Source organism: Drosophila pseudoobscura, chromosome X (assembly GCF_009870125.1).
Source record: "Drosophila pseudoobscura strain MV-25-SWS-2005 chromosome X, UCI_Dpse_MV25, whole genome shotgun sequence".
In the NCBI taxonomy this organism is placed as follows: domain Eukaryota; kingdom Metazoa; phylum Arthropoda; class Insecta; order Diptera; family Drosophilidae; genus Drosophila; species Drosophila pseudoobscura.
In genome coordinates this window covers 6,495,915-6,515,955 of record NC_046683.1, presented here as the reverse complement: position 1 = coordinate 6,515,955, position 20,041 = coordinate 6,495,915, and the positions used below count along the sequence as shown (strand labels likewise).

The 20,041-nt window shown below is 46.9% G+C and overlaps 3 protein-coding genes across 6 annotated transcripts in view; 1 reads left to right on the top strand and 2 right to left on the bottom strand.

Annotated features, from left to right (window-relative positions):
* Positions 1 to 12,694, bottom strand: part of LOC6901770 (uncharacterized) — a 42,342-nt gene extending 29,648 nt beyond the window's left edge. For 2 of the 4 annotated variants that reach the window (XM_033383367.1, XM_033383369.1), the window contains exons 1-2: positions 12,583 to 12,694; positions 11,812 to 11,867 (exon numbers count right to left, since the gene is read on the bottom strand). In XM_033383367.1, coding sequence (XP_033239258.1) covers positions 11,812 to 11,867; positions 12,583 to 12,603 — 77 coding nt within the window. In that variant the 5' untranslated portion in view covers positions 12,604 to 12,694. Of the gene's footprint in view, positions 1 to 11,811; positions 11,879 to 11,938; positions 12,534 to 12,582 lie in introns of those variants that run through there. The other 2 variants (XM_015186625.2, XM_033383368.1) reach the window with 2 other exon arrangements.
* Positions 580 to 1,396, bottom strand: LOC6901772 (uncharacterized). Its single transcript, XM_033383371.1, has 2 exons — positions 1,133 to 1,396; positions 580 to 1,072 (listed from the first exon to the last, which is right to left on the bottom strand). Exon 2 carries the CDS (start codon positions 1,021 to 1,023, stop codon positions 703 to 705), a length of 321 nt encoding a protein of 106 aa, XP_033239262.1. The 5' UTR covers positions 1,024 to 1,072; positions 1,133 to 1,396; the 3' UTR covers positions 580 to 702.
* Positions 12,695 to 12,846: 152 nt separating the features above from the next.
* LOC6901773 (uncharacterized) lies at positions 12,847 to 15,843 on the top strand. Its single transcript, XM_002134407.3, has 2 exons — positions 12,847 to 13,076; positions 14,712 to 15,843. Exons 1-2 carry the CDS (start codon positions 13,061 to 13,063, stop codon positions 15,185 to 15,187), a joined length of 492 nt encoding a protein of 163 aa, XP_002134443.1. The 5' UTR covers positions 12,847 to 13,060; the 3' UTR covers positions 15,188 to 15,843.
* The last annotated feature ends 4,198 nt before the right edge of the window (positions 15,844 to 20,041 follow it).

Below are 20,041 nucleotides of genomic sequence, written 5' to 3'. Positions count from 1 at the left end.
GGTTGGCCCCTTTGCTTAATACTCATAATTGATTAAAAAGAAAATTTCCATGGCATTTATGCGTACCACGCCACTCATAAACACAATGTCGACTTGTTGACAGCCAAAGACGTTGGAGTTGGGAGAATGAGAATGAGAATGGGTATGGGTATGGGCATGGGTATAGGCATGGGATTGAAGTTGGGACTCTGTTCAGCTCTGGAGTTGAGTTGGCACTGATGCCCGTTCCTGTTCCTTGGAAGTAGTTGTCGAAATGTTTTTATTTGTTATCGATTAACCGCTTGAATCAACAGCCAGCAGTCGCTGTACAGTGGCAGTTGTCTGAGCATCGCACGGATACACCATTTGTATCTGCATCTGCATCTCTCCGACCTCTGAAATGTTGCTGTGTAATTGTTTTGAAGTCTCGACTCAAAGATTGGTAGCAACAGCCGGCAGACTGGCTGTCAGCCATCCTCGACTCTGGTTCTCTGACTCTGACTCTGAATCAAAATCCGCAACCGAATCCGAATACAGCTTCCATGGGAGACTTGCGTGCCTGTCAAATGGTGATTGATCGATTGTTTGCACACGTTTTTATGAGCTTTCGACTCGAGCGAATTTATTGAGCATTTTATTAATTTCTACTGATCGATGAGACGGATATTGCTATTGCTATTTTTATGGGTATGGATATGGTGCTGCTGTTGGTGTTACTGTTCTCTAGAAGTTTTCACAGTCCATAAACTCGTCTTTGGATACATCGTCGTCCAAATCTTTGAACTCAGTGGCTGAGCCAAGAGAAGAGGAAGAGGCTACCTCGCCCACATCGTCAGCATCCTTATACATCGAGGATCCACTCGGTTGATCAGCGGGCATGGCTGGGTCAATGCCAGCACGTGACAGGTCCTGCACCGTATCCACTTTGCGTAGCTGGTAGAGCCCTTGCTTGACGATCTCTCGGGAGTTATGGAGCTTCAGGGGTTCGGTGCGAGGTGGGATTTGGTCCACTTGGAGCGGGGGAGAAGAAGGGCCGTTTTCCATGATGGAAGGCTGATGAAAGACTCGCAGGAAGACCCTCTTTGCGGAAACCCTGGAGAACAAATGGGTCGGTCAATGAGTTTGCGTGGCGGCAACGGATGGGCCGTAGTACTTAGTATTTGCGCTGACGGCTATCTCGAATCCGCTGGTTTCCAGAACCTGCCTGAGGCGATCGAATTGGAGGTCCTTGAACAGAACTAGTGGACTGGTCTTGACTCTCGAACGGGGATGCTGAACGATGTCCGTCGAAGGCGAGGGCGAGGCTTTATCCCTATAACGGCCCAATTTGTGTACTTTAATTAATTTTTACGGAATACTTTCGATGTGTAAGGAATGCTCGAGAAAAGCTAAACGCAAAGGTTTTTATGAGCTGTCATAATAAAGCCTGAGTTTCATATGCGATATTAATCGATTAGCTATCTACCTATCGATGTTTACTCAGTCCCATTCGATGGTTTACCAAAAAAGATATCCTGTAACCTCCTTACAGAAAACCACCTCACACTGGATCCAACCCGATACAATCGGATGATAGAAGCTTTCGACTCCCGAGCCCGCCCCGAGTCTTCTGCGAACTGATGGACTGTGTGTGGCTTCCATTGAAAATTGAATACCGACCCGGGGGCACACCCCACACCAACAGCAGCACCATTCCTAGGCTGTGTTCCATGTATCGATGGTGGACTTAGATAACTGACAGTTAGTTCGAACTAACCGCCACCTTTTAGGCCTTGGCCAGTGGATCCAGAACCTTTCGGTTAGTGGGTTAGCGACAATGTCGCACCCGAAAAACGCTACAAAAACGCGGAAAAAACGTATTAAATACAAATTTCCTGGTAATAAAACAGAAACCAAAGCGAGAGACAAAGCGGAGATGGGGATGGCTGCTGTACAGGCTGCTTCCACTGGCTGCCAAAATAAAGAAATAAATCTTTACACCCAAAATGCCAGAAAGAGACAAGCAGTACACAATGAGAAAGAGATGGAGAAAGAGAAAAAGAGGGGTACAGATCATCCATCGCTTTGGTTTTGGTAGTGACTAAGCGAAGGCAATGTATCTCCTCTCTGGCTGCCTTTATGGGTATTTTTTTGGTGTATTTCTTGTATCAGCGTGTAAATCTCGCTCACACACAACAGACCAGAGGCCCACAGGCAGATGAAATACTGAGCTGGAGCTGGAGCTGGAGCTGGAGCTGGAGCTGGAGAGGCAGTCAAACCGAACTCAAGTCGAAAATATTTTTATTGGAAATCTGTACGCAGAAATAGTCATCATCCGCATCGCATCATCATCATCTTCATCTGCCGCAACAGGCCAGGCCGCCTGTTCCCCGATCTGTTTCTTGTTTCTGCTTCAGATGCATATCGCTGAGCGCGTTGGCAATAAAAATATATATGAGCTGTTGATGACTGCATATAAAAATTATACGAAACGGGCCGAAAACCCTCCTCCGACTCCAACGCCGCATCGATGTGATATATGTGTGTCGCTGCGCATGCAGGAACCCACCAAAAAACACGCAGGCATCTCCTCCCGACAAGCGCCAGCAGACTGGACACCGGATCACCGATCCAGGGGTTGTCCAGGTAATCATTCAGGGAATGATATTGGCCAGTGGAGCGAAGATGTTGTTTATCCTTCCTAGCATTTATATTTTATGGTGCTGGTACTAATTTTGTGCTGCGATAAGGAATAGATGGTGTAATCTTAGATGTTAGGAATCTAAAGAACATTCTAGATCCAATAAACAAAATTCTGATTTCATTCCTATTCTTAGAACACCATTTTCGTCTTATCAAAGCGTTTAATAAACATATTTCGATCCCTTTATACAAATGTTTAAAAGTGCAAAAACCGCAACCAGAATATCATGTTACAAATAAATATTGATACCTTATACAGGTGATGTGCAGAAATGTTAGCCCCAAGCAATCCACAATCCAAGCAGATCCTATCGGATGCCGCACCGAATCCGAGACCATTTCACATTGGTAAACCGACTGGACCTTGGCCAGTTGCTAAGTCATTCAGTCGGTCAGTCAATTGTCAGAGTGGCTAGGGATCCCATTTAATTGCTATAATTTTTCAATTGTAACTCGAGACCTTCCTCCAAGTCGGATCGGAGACAAAGCGCACTAACAAATCGCACAAAGGACTGGCAAATGCGAATCTGAATCTAAATCGGAATTCAAAACCAAAACCAAAACCAGAGCTGAATGTTCATGTGTTCATGTGTTCAAGTGTTCATTCGATGCCGTTCGAGGAGGGAAGTGGGCGGCAAGTGGCAGGGCGACCTGACACGGCCGGGATTTCCTGAAATCAAATCTAGCAAATCAGACCAAAACCAAACACCAAAGCCAGACTAAACAAAAACCAAACCGATCCGAACAGAACCGAACCGAACCAAACTGTTGGAGTAGTGGAAAATGGAAAATTTTAAAAGCTGTTGGTGTAAAGGGCGTGGAAATTGGCCCGCCAAGGGGCCAGGCGAGATGTGGGCAAAGCCAAGCGGCGGAGCGTGCCACCAATATGGCAAATGACGACAAACGCAAACTTAGAAACGAGTGAGTGAATCGACGACAACGACAACGGCATTGAACAGAAGGCAGAGCCACAGTGTCATGCTCTAAGATACAGATACACATAGATACATAGATGGGTCGGCGTCGGCCTTGCACTGCTCTGCTCTGCCCTGCTCCAAGTCTGCGTCTGCCTCTGGTAGTTGGTTAGGTGTACAATTACCTTAACGCATCGACAATTATACGAATGGTTGGACGACGGCGACGACGACGTTATTGCTCCGGGCTGGGGCATAGCAGGCCGTGCCATGGCAGGTTGGACCCCAAAACCCAACCCATCAGGTGCGATATGCGATACGCAACCGACGCGTCGACGGTTAAGACAATTGCGCCACAAAACGGTTGCGACTGGATGCCCAAGAAGATTGAGGAAGCAGAAAAAGAACGTATGAGTGCGAGTGCGAGTACGAGTGTACCCCCCAAAAAAACGCCCCAAAAAAACACTTTGGGCCCCCGTCATGGGCATGTCTTTCAGTTCCTCTCCTCTCACATATGCGAAGCAATTTAGGGGGCGGATGGGCAGCCAGGCAGGTGGTTCAACCATGTTTGAGCTTGTCGACAGTATTGACAACGTAAAACGGTACACAGATACACTGAGAGGAAGTTAGTTGGGGATACTCTCAAACCATGTCGAAAGGGTTTTGAATATAGGAAGGTTTGTTCCCCATGGAACACATCCTAGAGATGGATCCTTCAAAAATGTGATCGAGATTACCTAGGTAACGATTTAGGTAATATTGATTTAGTAACTAGACTACAATCCCTTGAATCGAATGGAAGCAAGACCTATATTATTACTGTTTTTTTCTGAAAACATATTCTAGGCTTTCGGATTCTCTTAATATGATTAATTAATAAGTACATTTTGATCTTCCGATTTCCATTATTTATGACCAATTCTTAAATGTGTTTTCCATAGTGTAAGTAGCTAGAGGAATGGGATGTTGAGAGCTGTGGCCGTTGCCAAAGTTGCGGCAGCATCTTTCCTCGTATTGCCCACGGGTCGACTTAATTGTCTGGCGGCACAGTGGGGCCAACTCTGCGCCGCTGTTGCCATGGCCGCGCCATGCAGCCCACTGTGCGGCCCTGTGGCAAGGGGCTAGGGGGAACGACTTGACGGGGCTTCACTTTGGCCTGCCCGAAAAACTGATTGAATTGAGCCAGGCACTTTGGGCAAGCCACTGGTGGCAGGGGCAAGGGATGGGAATGTGGCACTGCCTGTGGCATTCATCAGCATGCTCACAGATAGACAGCATATGTGTGTGTGTGTGTACAGATTGGATTAAATTGTATTGAAAACTTTTGCGCGCGCCCACAGCCGAAAAAGATGCGCGTTCTCCCGATTCCGTGCCCCTGCCACTGCCCCATCATGTGGCACTTGTAGGTGGATGCCAAGGGGTTACGGGGGAGGACTGAAGGATGCAGGCTCTATTTACTTTTTAATTGGCAAAATTAATGCAATGCAATGAAATGAAGCCCGCTTCTCTGATATGGGATATGGGATATGGATGGTGGATGGGGATTGAAGTTGAAGAAATGGATGGGGCTGTGCATGGATATGGATATGAAGATGGGTATATGGATTGGGGATGGATTGTCTGTCTGTCTGTCTGGGCGGAGAGGGTGGTGGACGTCGTGTATGGCGGGGGAAGGGAAAAACGAAAAGGGAGGCAGGGCGATGCCAACGGCACTTTTGTTGTTGATATTGCTCTTCGTTTCATACTGTTGCTGTCGGAGTTGTTGTTTTGTAATTCTTAGAAATTCAATTTTCAACTTAAAATCCCCCCCTCTCTTTCGCACTGTCTCTCTCACTCGCTCTCCTTCTCTCTCTCACTCTCTCTGTCTCGCTCTCTCTTTCTTTCATACTCCATCTCTCTGTTGCTGTCTCCCTCGCTACAAGTGATTAAGTGAAACAAGAGGAAGAACAACCCCAGAAAGTGAGTGGAGCACATGCAAAAACAAAGCAAAAGAAGCAAACGGCAATTTCCAGAACCGAAGAATCGGATACCCTCGCAGATCGATTGTTGCCATAGCAAATATATGATATATCGAAATTCAATTCTGTTTGTCTTTCGATGATCCTTCTAGAGTCCTATGTCCCCTGAAATATCTCTAAATCTTGAATATTCTATAATTTATTTTCAGAACTGTTTTTTTCTTTCCACCTCTATGCATATTCCCTTCATTGTTAATATATTAATTAAATATCCATCAGGAAAAGACTTTATTTGATTAAAATTTTCATTAGAACAGACACAAAATGAAAGTACTAGATACATATATGGATGCAAATTAATACTTGGTATATGTTTCATTTTCCATCTGACAAACATGTGGCATAATATCCTTATACCCTCTGCAAAGTGTACAAATGAAACACAAACATCAGAAGAGCAAAAGTGGAGTCAGCAGGGGCATGAATGTTGGCGGCGTCGCGGTTTTGATCCATTCGCATAATGATAATGAAGATCATGACGACGACGACGATGGCATTGGCATTGCCCTGCGTTCATCTGGATTTTCTGTCTGTGCGGACTGGCAGTCAGTCATTCAAGCAAGTCAGTCACACATATTGAAATAATTATTATCTGCATTTCGAGATCAGCCTCTCGGCACAGCACGCCACGGACAGCTCTGTGCAGCATCGGGGAATCGGCATCGCGGCATTCAGCCAGCCAGCCAGCCAGTCAGCCCCACCATCAGCCTCAAAATTGAAGGCCATAAAAAATCAACGCATATTGCACACTGTCAATCCGAAACAGCATTTCCCCACATGTATCCATAAAGTGGGGGTTATACAGTGAAAGCTCACTGGCAAGGACCAAGGAGGGGTTCCAAGAGGGAATGGCCATAGATTTGGTGTCAAAAGTGGAAGATAGATACAATCCTTCATTGATGGTAGAGATCGGAAAGGCGAGAGCACAATGAAGCCGTTCGCTATTGAATCTTTTACTGTATAGAAAAGGAACAGAGCGGCCAGAGATACATAGATACACTTTACACAGCTACGGGCACAGCTCATTAGCAGAGCCCTGCCCCACATGCAACGCAGTGCCTCTTTTTTCTCGCGCCAGTAAAAGGAAGTGATAATCCTTTGACAAAGACAGCGACTGACAAACTCCCCCCGCATTCGAGAGATTTCGCGCATTTCGAACAGCGCGTGAAGTGAACAAGAAAATCCGTGCAAAAAACAGAGCAGAGCAGAGCAGAGCAAAGATGCAGAACCCCGTGCCCCCGAGGGCCCCAGAAATTCCCCAAAGAACCGAACCGAACCCAATGACAACAATCAGCTACCCCGTCCTCGTCCCCGTCCTCTCCTCTGCGTCGCCGTGTAATGCGACGTGTTTGCCTCAATTCGAGCATATGAAAACGGTTTATTTTGCTCGATTAAGTTGCCTTTTGAAATGCGATTCGAGGCAAAAAAATTAAATGAAAAGGAAAAAGGAAGAACGGGCCGATAGAAGGCAAAGAAAGGAGCAGCAGGTTGTCCCAGGAAGCGAGACAGGAAGCAATAAAAGATTGGGCAATAGGAAGCGACGGGCCCAACTATGGGGAAGATATTGAATCGCTTTGAGCCAGGCCCGGGATATTCGCATTCGATGACAATGGTCGAGCCGCAGATGGGATGGTGTGTGCTTTCATCTCCCCATTGAGGAAGTCAAGCACTCGAATGAGCTCTCCTCATTGACATTCCTTTTCCCTCAATCAATATATTGGGTGGTAAGCCATCAATCGATGGATTTGTATTAAGATCTCTGCAAACCAACTCATTGGAAGTGTACACTGTACAGGTCAGAGGAAGATTCATCGGATCCCCACCCCTCTGAAGATTAGATAGCATCGCAGGGCATTAAAGTAAAGTCCAAACTCAGTTACGACCGTAACAAGCCATAAAACTTTCACCGATAGACCGATAAGCATCGACACTGCCCACTTCCCTCAATGGGATTCATCGAACAGGTAGCTACCGACAGAAGACAGACAGCAATGGGAACCAGTAGCCCATCACTTTACGATCGTCGTAAACCGAAGAGAAGGTTTCAATTATGCAAGTGCACATCACAATCCCAATCGCAATCGATACGGGGCATAACCCATCCGGAATCCGGCATGATCCTCCAGACAGTAGCCGCCTCGCGTCGCCTCTCTCAGTCGGGGCGCCATTAAATGCGCCTGACCTCGACCGGTGAGGCGGCGGCCATAAATCCCAAAACTTTTACGAGTGTGTGCAGATCTTTTTACGACTTTATTAGATGTCATGGTAAATATGGGAATGAGAATGGGATTGGAATTGGATATGGAAGAGAAAGAGGTGACGCCACTTTAGCTGTCAAAATTATACGGCTTCTGTCTACGATATCAAGGCATTAACGACTTCGATCTGCATCTGTAACTCTTAGAAAAATATCCCCCTGTGATCATGGATCATAAAAGATAGGGCTGTATATTGGGAGTTCCTAATTCTTTTGTCAGGTGGTCTGAAGAATATTCAAATTCGAGTCTACTCTTCCAGCCGATCACTGAAATGAGGTGAGACACAGAAGTGGCTGTTTCCAGTAAATATTTCCAATTCTTAAGTCAATTTGTGTTTGAAAATTAATGTAATTTAGTTTTGGGTTCAAGGCAAGGTTAAGTTCTTAAGCGAATGTGCACCATTCGATAGCAGCACCTTCTCGTCGCCTGTCGGCTGCGACTGACGCTGATGCTCTCCTCCCCTGGCTGTTCTTCTGATATTTTTGCATACGCATCTAGGGTACCGCACCCGCCCACACAAGGATCCCTGGTGCAACAACTAGACGATGGAGACGCCCCTAGGGACGAGGCGACAATATTTATAACTTTTGTGGCGCGTCTCAATTCATTTGTCGCTTTCTATGGCGGTGTGTGAGTGCGAGTGCATCGGTCGCTGGTTGTGCCTCCTGCCGCCTGCCGCCTGCCGCTGCCTCGTGCCTCGTGCCTCCTCCTGCTGCTCTCTGGCTGTGCCTCAGACTGTGTGCCGGAGTGTCTGCCACCTACGTAAGCGTATAATTCGTTTAGCGTCAGGCAGCAACAACAGCCCAAGAGCCACAGCAACACCAAAAGCAACAGCAAAAGCAACAGCAACACAGCACAAACTTAATCAGTCACTTTAACACCAAGCAGCCGCCACTTACACACCAGAAAGAGAGGGCAACAGGCCATCAGAGAGAGGCAGCCGATGGAGATGGAGATGGAGATGAAGAGAAAAGTGCGTGAGCGTCAACGAGTGATGCTGATGCTCGAGGCCGAGGCTGAGGCTGATGCTGATGCTGATGCCTGGGATGCTGTCATGGTCGATATTGCGTTGACACCAAATTTGCATTAAAATGCAATTGTGGACCCGGAGGAGACCACCCTTCCCGCTCAGGGACGACTCCCTCCCCAGGCAGACAGATCGGTTTGGATCGTATCGGATCGGTTTTGGTTTTGCTTTTGCTTTTTCTTTTGGGACTGGGTAATGCATCTTTAGTGTCTATTGAGTAGGACATTAGTCATGTGGAGTGCAGCAGACACAACGCCGCGAAATATCAATTAAATCCGCAGAAAATAGAAAGTGAACTCCTTTAGCAGTCTTTCACTCGCTTTGATCTCGTTCCCAGTTTACGATCTTCTTGTACGAGTACTTGGGTCATCTGCGGGATTGAGTGGGATAGGGTATGGTCTGGTATGGTCTGGTCTGGGCTGGTCTGTCTGTCTGTCTGTCGGGGGGCTGCCACCAATTAAAAATAGTTTTGACACATCGCAAAGTCGCGACAATTTTTCGTGCCCCATGCCAGAGCGAAGTAATAAATTAATTACAAAATTGCAGAACTGCAGACCTGCAGAACTGAAAGAAAACCCCCGAAGAAAATAAGAAGAAAATTCAGAAATTTCAGATTTTATGGCAGGCCAGGGCTAGGAATCGAAATGTGGGCGGTATCTGTATCTGTATCTCTGTGTATCTGCGTATTTGAGCACTCAAAAAAACACTGAAGATCTGAAAATCAGAAACACTGCAAATATATGTATGTGTGGTGTGTGGGCGCTTGTCTAACTCCCTCTGCCGCCAGCGAAATTGAATTCCATGGCAAGGCAAGGGCCCTCCTTGGGGCAGCCTTTCTACCTTTCTACCTCTCTCTCTCTCTCTCTCTCTCTGATCTCTGTATCTTTTTCTCTCCCTCTGGGATGGCTCTCGAGGGTTTGCTGTAGTGTTTGCTTGCCTGTTGTTGGTAGACAACTCTGCCACTAGGCTTGAAAGTCTCCCTGTCTCTGCCGCCTCCAGAGCAAATGCCACTGCAAACAGGCTGCAAGCAACCTGCAACAGGCAACCTGCAACTGCTGCCGCTTTCAATTATTCACACATCATCAATGGGGCAGCAAAAATAAGCAAAGCTATGCCAGACTCCGCTGGACATTCCCTTGTCTTCCATCTACCATCTCGCATCTCCTGCCCCTGCCCCTGCCCCTGCCCGCTGGGAACGTGTCTGCATATTGTTTCGTTCATGTCAAATTATTGACCCGCGCCAGGCATTTTGAAATGTTTATGCGTTTTCATGACTGAGATGTGCAATTGATAAATCCCACAACTGGAAATTATGAATATTCAGCGTGCCCAGAGACAGAGTACCCCTGGAGTCCCTGAGAGCCTGAGAGATTCGCAGAGTCGCGCTCTGGCACCGCCCGCTGGCTTCGGACCAGGTCGGTAGCCAGCGCTAGACGCGGTCTACGTTCATGCGGTAATAAAGTTAAAGAGCTTTCGACATATAATAAGCGATTGTGTCCGGCAATGTAGCTAACTTAAAAATGCATGGAGAAGGAAGGGAGTCTATGAAGATGTCCATTAAATTCCGAATACGACAGAATACGACCCATCAGAAGCCAAAGTTAGCTCAGAGATTGTTTAAGTGAATCAGTTCTTTAAAGGATTCTTCTTAGAATAATAACAGGTAAAGAAGTCCCATCCACAAAGTTCCTGAATCAAAAATCTTTCCGCATAAACCGAGCAGATCGCTGGCGGAGCTGCTCATCCGCTCATCATCATAAAGCAAGCAGCGCTGTCTGTGAGCTGTGAGCAAATTTCTCGCATGGTGTGTCACAGCGTCCCACTGTGCGCCATGGCCCGACCATTTGTTGGTTATCAGCTACAAGCGATCAATACAGCAGCAATCAATATGGTCAATAAAGTTCAGACGCGACTCTGGCCGAGACCCAAAGCCAGGCCCAGGGCCAGCTCAAGCTCCAGGCGAATACTTGCTGGGGGGGAGCATGGAGTGGGGTGTGCACTGGGTAGAGGTACGGTACGTGGCGTACAAGGCGACGTGATGTACAGCGCTGAAACCCAAGAAGCCTGGCTCACAGATCACACAGTGCGAGTGTGTGTTGGATTTGGATGCATATAGAAATGGCCATGGGGGACATCGGGGCGTTGGGACGTTGGGACGCTGGGCGTCCCGTCACCGGCTCTTGTTGTCACTGTTGTTGTCGCTTGATCGCAAATTTGCCATGGCAAGCTTGACAACTTGCAACTTTGCAACGGGAGGCTCCACGAAGGCACCACGAAGGCACCGACCAGGAGGCAGCAGCAATTGGTGGAAGGCAGGCACCTTAAAATAATGTTACAAAACTTTTTGGCATGTAGCTAAGTACGGCAGGCCCTGTAACCAATTCGAAGCAACGCCATGCCAAGCCATCCCCAACTCCATCCCCATTCCCATTCCCATCCCCATGCCATGCCATCTGATGCGAGTCTGTGGCAGGAGTCAGCATCGTCATGGCGGGAGGCGGGGGGAGGGCAGAATCGGAGGCAACAGAGCCAACAGGCAGCAACAACAAATTGGAGATCACGGTTTTCATGTAGTACATGCAAATTCATTGCTACTGTTGCTCTCGCTCTCGCTCTCTCCCGCTCCGCTGCGAACGATCTCCCTGTGGCAACTCCGAGGCCGAGTCCGACTCGGAGGCAACTGCCGGCTACTGTATCCATAACCATAAAGCCAGCCAGCATCAGCAGCATCAACAGAAGGAGAAGGAGAAGGAGGAGACGCAGTCAGCCGGAAGAGGCGCAAGTTAAATAAACAATCCGAAACAACCGACTTGGTCTTTGGCTGACCAAAAACCAAGTCCGACTCGGCGTCCGAGTCCCAGTCATTCACAAAAGACGATGCGCTACGCACAAAACGATCGAGCCCTACAATCCCGTGAACCCTTTGGACATACCTGGCTTGAAGGGTGCTGGCTAGGGCCTCCAGCTCTAGAGGCTCGTCACTCGGCATCTGCAAAGAATCTACGAATCGTATGGCGGCTGTCAGTCAGTTGTCAGCCCAATTGCAGGATTTATACTCACTTTTGATTAGTGTCCCTTCAAAACGCGCTTGCAGGAAAGAGAAAATTTAATCATTAAGCGTATAAATTTCACTTTGACATTCCAAAAATGTAACTTCTAACTGATGGAACAATCGATGGACCCCAGAAAAACTCTAACAGCGCATTGGCGTTATGCAAAGTAGATAAAACTGTTTGATCAGTCTGCTCAACTATCGAGTATTCGTCGCCTTCTGGTGTAGGGTTCTAGGGAGCGGAGGGGGGAATCGAGTCCCGGGAAACATTTAACTTGCGACAGGAAATCGTAGACGCCACCAGTCGCTAACCTGCTCCTGCCGCTGCACCACCCCCTCTGCAGCGCACGTGGCGTCTGCTTCAGACAACGGACAAGGCAGGGAACAGATCTTGTCGCAGACCCACGGACAACAACGACGGGACGGGTGTGTCACTTGTGGCGCCATCGCCAGTCCAAATGGAATTTCTAACACTCGGCCAAAGTCCAGAAGGAGCCCGATATTCCCGAATTTCACTACAAAATCGAACACTTAAAGTCCCGTCTACCGGCGTGATCGTTTCTTTTATTTATTTTCGCTTGGGCGCCCCCTTTGGCTACAGACGTAAACACAATTTGGAGCTAGAATTGGAGTAGGAGTTTGCTGCACTTGCATTTTCCATAGTATTTCCCATCTGCTACTGTTCGAAGCTCGCGAGTCTGTGGCACTGTAACGACAATGGTTGACTGCTCAATTGCCCAGCTGTGTGGGGCTCTGATTGACGAACGATCAGCCGATCAATGACGGCTGTTATCGCTATCGAACTGGAGCAACCAGGGACAGCGACAGGGCTGCAACAGCGACTCCCCAGGGCGAAATCTAACGGTTTTAGCTCCAATTATCGATCTATTGGCCGATAATGAGCGCGGTTATGAGTACATCGTTTGGAATCGAACAAACAAACAACTGATCAACCGAAGCTGGGTAATCTTCCCAGAGGAACTGGCATCCATAGCTGAGATATTAAATCTAGTGCATCGGCTGTCATTATCCATCGTGCAGCTACATATTGCAGCTTTAAGTGCAGTGAAATAAGTGGAGTGGCCAGCTAAGAGCTTTGACATATAAACGAAGATCGATTTTAGCATCTGATGGCTAACATAAATGGTGAGTGCGGTCACGAAGTGTTATGGGTCACCTCAGAATATGAAGCATTTGCATGGGTCATCGTTATATAAGTCGGCTGTGGATGGATCATATATATTTTGCATTCCTATGGAAAGGTCAACCATCAATGATTATCTCAAAAATGAGTTATCTATGGGTCATCGCTATTGTGTCACATCTTCAATGCTAGTTCTGCTCTGTATTGGTGTCATCAGTGTCACTGAAGGGGAACCTTTGCATGGGTCGCCTAGGATGAGGTTATCCTTAGAAAAAGCTCCCTCTATCCCTTTTTGAGCACTTTTCAGGATGGTTCATCATTGGACGGATGTCGCCTCCTATTAATGGGTAACCTTAGAATAGGTCCTCTCTGAATGGTCTAGATGGGTCACCGGTTCATGGGAAATCTTTGACTGGTCACATTTTTAACACCGGCAAGGTTATTTCTTATAAAAGTCGCCTCTGAGTATTAATCCCCTATTCATGGATCATCTTTGCACGGGGGCCTCTGTAATGGAAGGGGTCACCCCTACAGGGCTGGGCGTGGTCCCTCCTATAATGTTTTCGCATGGCGGCAATCATAAATCGCCAATTTATGTTTACACTTTACGGAAAGCTCACTCTCGAGAAATGTGTAACAGAAGCTCTCATATAAATAAGCTGGAAAAAAAAAAGAGGAACAAAGTGGGTACAAAGGCAGAAACCGAAGCCGAAAACGAAATCTAAACAGCGATTGAAACAGAAAAACAGAAAAAACCACAGAGAACCGAAAACCGAAAACCGAAACCCGAAAACAATCCAAACATTTCCTGTGGCCAGAGCTCGGGTCTGTCTCTCAGGTAGCGCTCTCTCATGAGATTGGCCTTAAAAATTATTTATATTTTTTGTTAGAAAATCAAACAATTAACCTCGAACTTGCTGTTGTAGTTGCTGTTGCTGTAGTTTCGGCTGACACTCTGCCGCTCTGCGCTTACAACATGTTTGAGACATAAAAATTTCCAATTAATTTTTTCCGCCGGTGTGTATTTGTTGTTTGTTTTTAGTGGCTCTGGCGGAGCAACTTCCACGGAACCGCGCCGCAAAGACAAAAATTGTCACAGCCGCCGTTTACAAATAATTTCTGTTGCTTTTTCTCTCGGCTCTTTGGGGTTTTCAATGGAAACGAAACACATAAAACATGGCCAAACAAGACCGACCATCCTCGACAAATCCACCAAATGGCGGACAGACCAACAGACCAGCAGACGGACGGACGGACGGACAGCCAATGCGACCGGAATGCCATAAAAAGATTCGGGGAGCGCGAACCTCAAACGGGAGCCATTAAAGGTTGGATCGCCCTCAAGTGGTTCGATCAGCCCCTGACCCGACACACGACACCCGACCCATTCGTTCAACCTCAATAGATGCTACTCGATAAGTAAGCCCAGGCAATCGATTGCCTATAACTACTCGCATAGCGTATTTTCAGCGGAATATAACAATTAATTCGATACGTAAACTTCTACTGTAAGTTCGTGGTAATTTTTATTGATTTATGCTCTCTTATGAACATTCTATAATCAATAGTATACGTTTGTCATTCTTGATAATAGCATACTCGATTTCGTGGGTACTCAAATTCTTTTTGCTTCACAGAAATCGCGTCGGAGGCCGCTCAGGCTGGTGCCGGCTCCGAGCTCGTCTCCCATTTCGCCTTCGAGTTGGATAACAGCAACGAAGGTGCACGCGAGATACCCCATGGCCCCATCTCCGTGAGCGTGGCCACACGCACCTTCACTGACGAGGAGTTCGGCTATGCCACCTTCCAGATGCTGTTTGGGGATACCGATGAGGAACTGCTTTCCCCCCAGCCGAATATGATGATGCACGATGACGATGATCGCTCGGAATCGCTCAATACCCCTGAGCCGGCACCAACAGCCCCCAATACCCCCATCAATTTCCCAGAAATGGATGTGGACATGGACCTGCCGGTCATCCCGGAAGTGGACATGGAGCAGCAGCCACTTGACCATGGCCATGGCGGTGGTGCCAACGATCCTTTCATGGGAATGAATGACGGGCCCGATTTTATTTTCTTTACCATTGCTCAAATCTCTCGCTATATGTAGTCCTGATTCGGAGTGTAGAATTCAGTTGAGTAGCCAAAATAGTAATCAAAATTTTAAACAAAATTGTTGCCATATTAGTAGCCAATTTTTAGATACAAAATAGGAATCGTTTTGATATTAGAAAAGAAAAACCTTTGAGAGGAGTCTGAAAGTTAAAAAGCACCGGCAAATTACGTATATATATCCGCTACTAACTATGAAATTAACTAGGAAATCAGGACTTTTAGTTATCTTGGAAGAGTTTTAGTGGAGCCATTAATTGCTAATTATTTATTTATTTATTAATCATCTTTTTTTCTTATTTTATGTATAACCACCATATATGTATATAACCCTACTGGCAACAAATGTCGGTCGATTTGTAGCAAGTTCAAGTCGGATTGAATCCCCGAAAGCTTGCACCACTTCACATCCCCCACCAGCCGCACGTAAAGCCGCACGAGTGTCGCCATGTGTGGCATGTACGTTTTACGTATATCTGATTGTGGTTCTGGCCAAGGCTTTGTGCCTGGGATGATGACAAAAGTTCATTAGCGACGCATCAGTGGCGTCCACATCCACATCCGGTGCGGGGGTTGGTCAGTGGTTAAGTTAGTTCTTTTGGTGCCTGCTGGGGCTTATTGCCAATAAATATTGGATCATAAATTCATAATTAACATTGTGCAGCCTCACTTTTGGGTGGGGTGGGTAATGGTAATGCAGGGGACTAGAGATGGGTAACAGAAATGGGAACGGGACCCATCTCCATCTGATGTCTAGACCCCCACTCCACCTCCATCGCATCGCATCGCATCGCCATATGAGAGTAAATGTGTAAATGTAATTTAAGCAAATATTTTAATTGTTTTCGGTCCCAGTCTCGGGGCTGACGCTGAAGCTGAAGCTCGAGCATTTCATTGTCATTGCCATGGCCATTTCCAAGGATCCAGTGAGCAGCCAGTCAGCACCTGGCAGAACGCAACGCACACGAGGAAGGAGGACTCGTGACTCCTTTCGGGGACATTTGGGATGTGTGTGTGTCTTGGCAATGGGTATGATAAAATTTTATCGCTTGGAAATTTTTCAATTTTCAAATGAAACGACAATGGATATGGAAATGAAGATTTAAATGCCGAATGTCTCACGATCTGTCGTGTCTCGTGGAGAGAGGCATCCCACACCGACACCCATCCTCAAGTCGCTTCTCCTCCTCCTCCTCCGCCCTCTCCACAGACAGATGATGCCTCTTATTAAGGCTAACAACCCGCAACAAAACCCGGCCGGCGAGAGGTGGAGCGGACGGGGCGGCGATGTCGAAGCCCTCAATCTTGAAAAGTTTTTTCTTTTGGTTGTAAAAAGGACATGTTCCACTTGAAAATAACAATTTCATTCAATTTTTGATCATTTGCTACCAGAAATGGCAAATCAAAAAGCCATAAAAACCGACAAACGACCAAAGAAAAAAAACCAAACCAAAACCGAGAAACGGACAAGGACCAGGCGCCAGGCACAAGGACACGGAGACCCAATGTCCCGTTGCCGTCGAAAGTCCTGCCGTGTGCCGTGAGCAGGCGGCATTCCTTCTTAAGCGGTTTCTGGGGGCGGGTTTTTGTGTGTGTTTTTCTGATACCTTTTAATGGTAAACCACGAGGGGTCTATGGTTTTCGTATAGAGCAGTATGAACAGTAGAGATTCGTATATCTGTTTTTCAGTATTTAGACTCGGATCTTGAAGACAAAATTCGGTACGAATCATTTTAGTATCTGCATAGTAACTATATATTTAAAGATATGGAGTCAGATACTTGCTATATTGGCGTCATCACTAGAAGAACTGAATACCGGGTAAGTCCTAGTCCATATCCTGCTTCCTTTTTGTTTTTGCACGCTCGATGCTTGAGCCTGAGTCCGTGGCCGGGGCTGGGGGAAGGGTCGCCGGGTCGACGCTCGTTTGGTTTTAAAATTGAAATGATACACACACCCGCTGCCGGTCCACTTGCATGTGATTGAGTCTCTCCGTCCCCTGATATCCTTGCGGTTGTCCTGGTCCTGGTCGATGGCCAGGCAAATCCTGCACGCAAAATTTATGTTGCATAAAATTTTTCAATGAATTTTATACCAGGAATTTGACTTGGTTTTTCTTTTTCTCCTTGGTGTTTTTTTTTTTTTGTGTTTGTTATTTGTTTCGGGTGTGTGTCTTCTTAAATTTTAAAATGACTTTTGTGTTTTGCGACGACGACGGAGAAGGACGACGCACGTGGCATATGGGGCGTAAAGCATTCAGATTGAGCAGTGCCACCCCCCAAAGGATTGGCTAAGAGATGCCCATGTAAATTGAGATGGAGATGGAGTGGGAGCCACCACCAAAAAGGAATCAACTTTCAGGCGTATCGAAATGTCCTCGGAAACATCTCTGTTTTGGGGATGACATTCCCTGGATCCCAGCTATAGGATCAGCTTTCCCTCTACAATAAGAATGTCTACACATTGCAGACAGAATCCACCAAGTGGATTGTTGTCAATACGAGAAGGTGCAGCAGCAGCCGGTCAACGCACCACAACAGTGGTTTTCCCACTTCTACAATTATTGCATTTTGCTGTTAAACAAAGCAGCCACAAGGATGCCTCCTACTCCGACTCCTGCGCTGCCTCCAACTGTGGGACTTGTAACGAATTTGTCGCTGTCTGTTTGCTAGTTAGTTGTTGTGGCCAGAAGGTGTGAACACCGCCAGCCACAACAGCCTATATTTAGACCCACCATCAGCAGCAGCGGCAGCAGCAGCAGCAGGCAAATGGGAATGAGAGGAAGACAAAGGTGCATCCGAAAGATAAATCAAAATTTGATGCAAAGGCGAGCCGGGGGACCACCAGCGTCAGATAAACAAGCGACCACAACACAGACAAAACGAGGATATACCCGTACTCGTACTCGAACGGAGGGGATACAATATTTCGATGGATGGATGGGCATAGGTAGCACGCCTTTGACTCATGAACCAGACTCCTAGACTCAGACCCAGATCAATTTCCGAGCCCGTAGCTCATTTGTTAGTCCACTCCATGCACTAAACAGAAAGAACATTCAACGCAAAGTCGATATCAAATCGATTTGGCTGAGATTTCCCACTAATTTGTTGTGTTTAGGGCAGGTAAAAGTAAAGGATCCTCATTAGAAAGGAGAAATGCTGGACGTGGGCAAGGGGAAAGTGAAAGTACCGAACCGAACCTAACCGAACCAAAGGAAGGTACGCCGACTGTCAGGCCATCAATAAGCAAGGGTCACATTCTCAGTTCAGGGAAGACTCCGACTCCCGACTCCGACTACGATTGTGATTCCGATTCCTACGGTGAGCAGAAGTGGCAACACATTTTGACTTATTACAGGCGATTTGTCAGCATCGGACATGGCCACCTCTTCGGCCTATCTATCCATCTTTTTTGTCTCTATAGAAATTCTATGAAACTACAAGTATCGCAGTATCGCGCCCTGCAGAAGCGCAGATACACGATTCTCCTAATAAGTTTTCTGTTGCACCAAGGCAGACGTGATCCATGGACGACTACCTGGCCCCAAATAGGAGATAAATCTCTTGGACTGATCTTTCAGCATTGGTTCGTACACATGTGCATATGAAATGAATCGTTTGTCATTCGTAATACGATTCAGATGGTCTGGTCTCCTCATTCTCATGGATCGCCGCCTGTGAATCGGTTTCGGTTTCGGTTCGTGATCCCCCAGTACGTATAGAAGCCATAAAGTGATCGTGAACAAGCAATTAGTATGGTAATCGTTATAAATCAATCAGAAATCCGCACAAAATCTACATGCATCAGAGATCAGAGATAGTCAGAGCCAATATTCAGCTGATTGTCGATGTCGATGCCAAGGTCAGCAGATGAATGATCTTGTGTTTAGTGGATGAGCGATCAGCGATCACGAAGGTTACGACATTTTGAGATTGAGCTATTGCAAATCAATGGGGAAAATGAATCGTTTAGATCCAAAGAAATAAAATTAAGAGAGGAATATAAGGAAGTTTGCAAAATATAAAGGAAGATACAAGACGATAAAGAAGGGATAACAAACTACGAGAGATGCATTACGATTGTAAAAAAGAAACGTTGATGATCGTTGCGAAATCTTGAGTTTGCTGCTGCAGTCTTTCCATTCCGCACTGATCTTAAGGCTATAGTGGGTCTCGGGCCCCCCTTCCCCTTTTCAACTTAGTCGATGGGGCGCCTTTGCCCTCGGGCCTTTTGTCGATCCCAATCCACAGAGCGGTGTCTCCACAGTGTACTCTCCCTCCCTCTCTCTCGCATTGCCGTGCAGAGAGCGGCACTGCTTTCTCTTGCCGCTTACTCATTTTATTGCCCTGGCCAAATAAACAAATTACTTGTTTGATTTCTTTTGAACGAGCCCCGAATATTTACCACAGCCTCAATAAATTCTGCAGCGCTGCTGCAACGGACGGACGGACAGACGTTTATTGAAACGTTGCGACCGCTCGCGTCTTGTTTAGACAACAATTTTCATTGTTGACTTTACTTGTTATGTTAATGAGAGAGAGAGAAGGAGAGAGCGAGCGAGAGAGACCCGAGCCGATCCGATCCGATCTGAACCGAAACTAAACTCAAGAGAACTCTGAAACTGAAGACTCGCCGACGCGTCGCTGGATCGCTGGATCGCTCGGATCGCCTGAGGTCGGTGGAATATGCCCGTACACATAGTTGGGATGGGCCATGGGGGCCTGACGCGTGGCCATGTGTCTGTTGACATTCCATTTGACATTATTGACACACGAGTCAACCCGCGTGGAGGCGTGGCAGGGGGAGGCAGGCCCTCTGAATAGACTTGTCTGCCGATAAGAGGCCTTCG

Excerpts from the sequence above, each read along its gene's own strand:
- LOC6901772 (XM_033383371.1), bottom strand. The coding sequence starts at position 1,023 with ATGGAAAACGGCCCTTCTTCTCCCCCGCTCCAAGTGGACCAAATCCCA.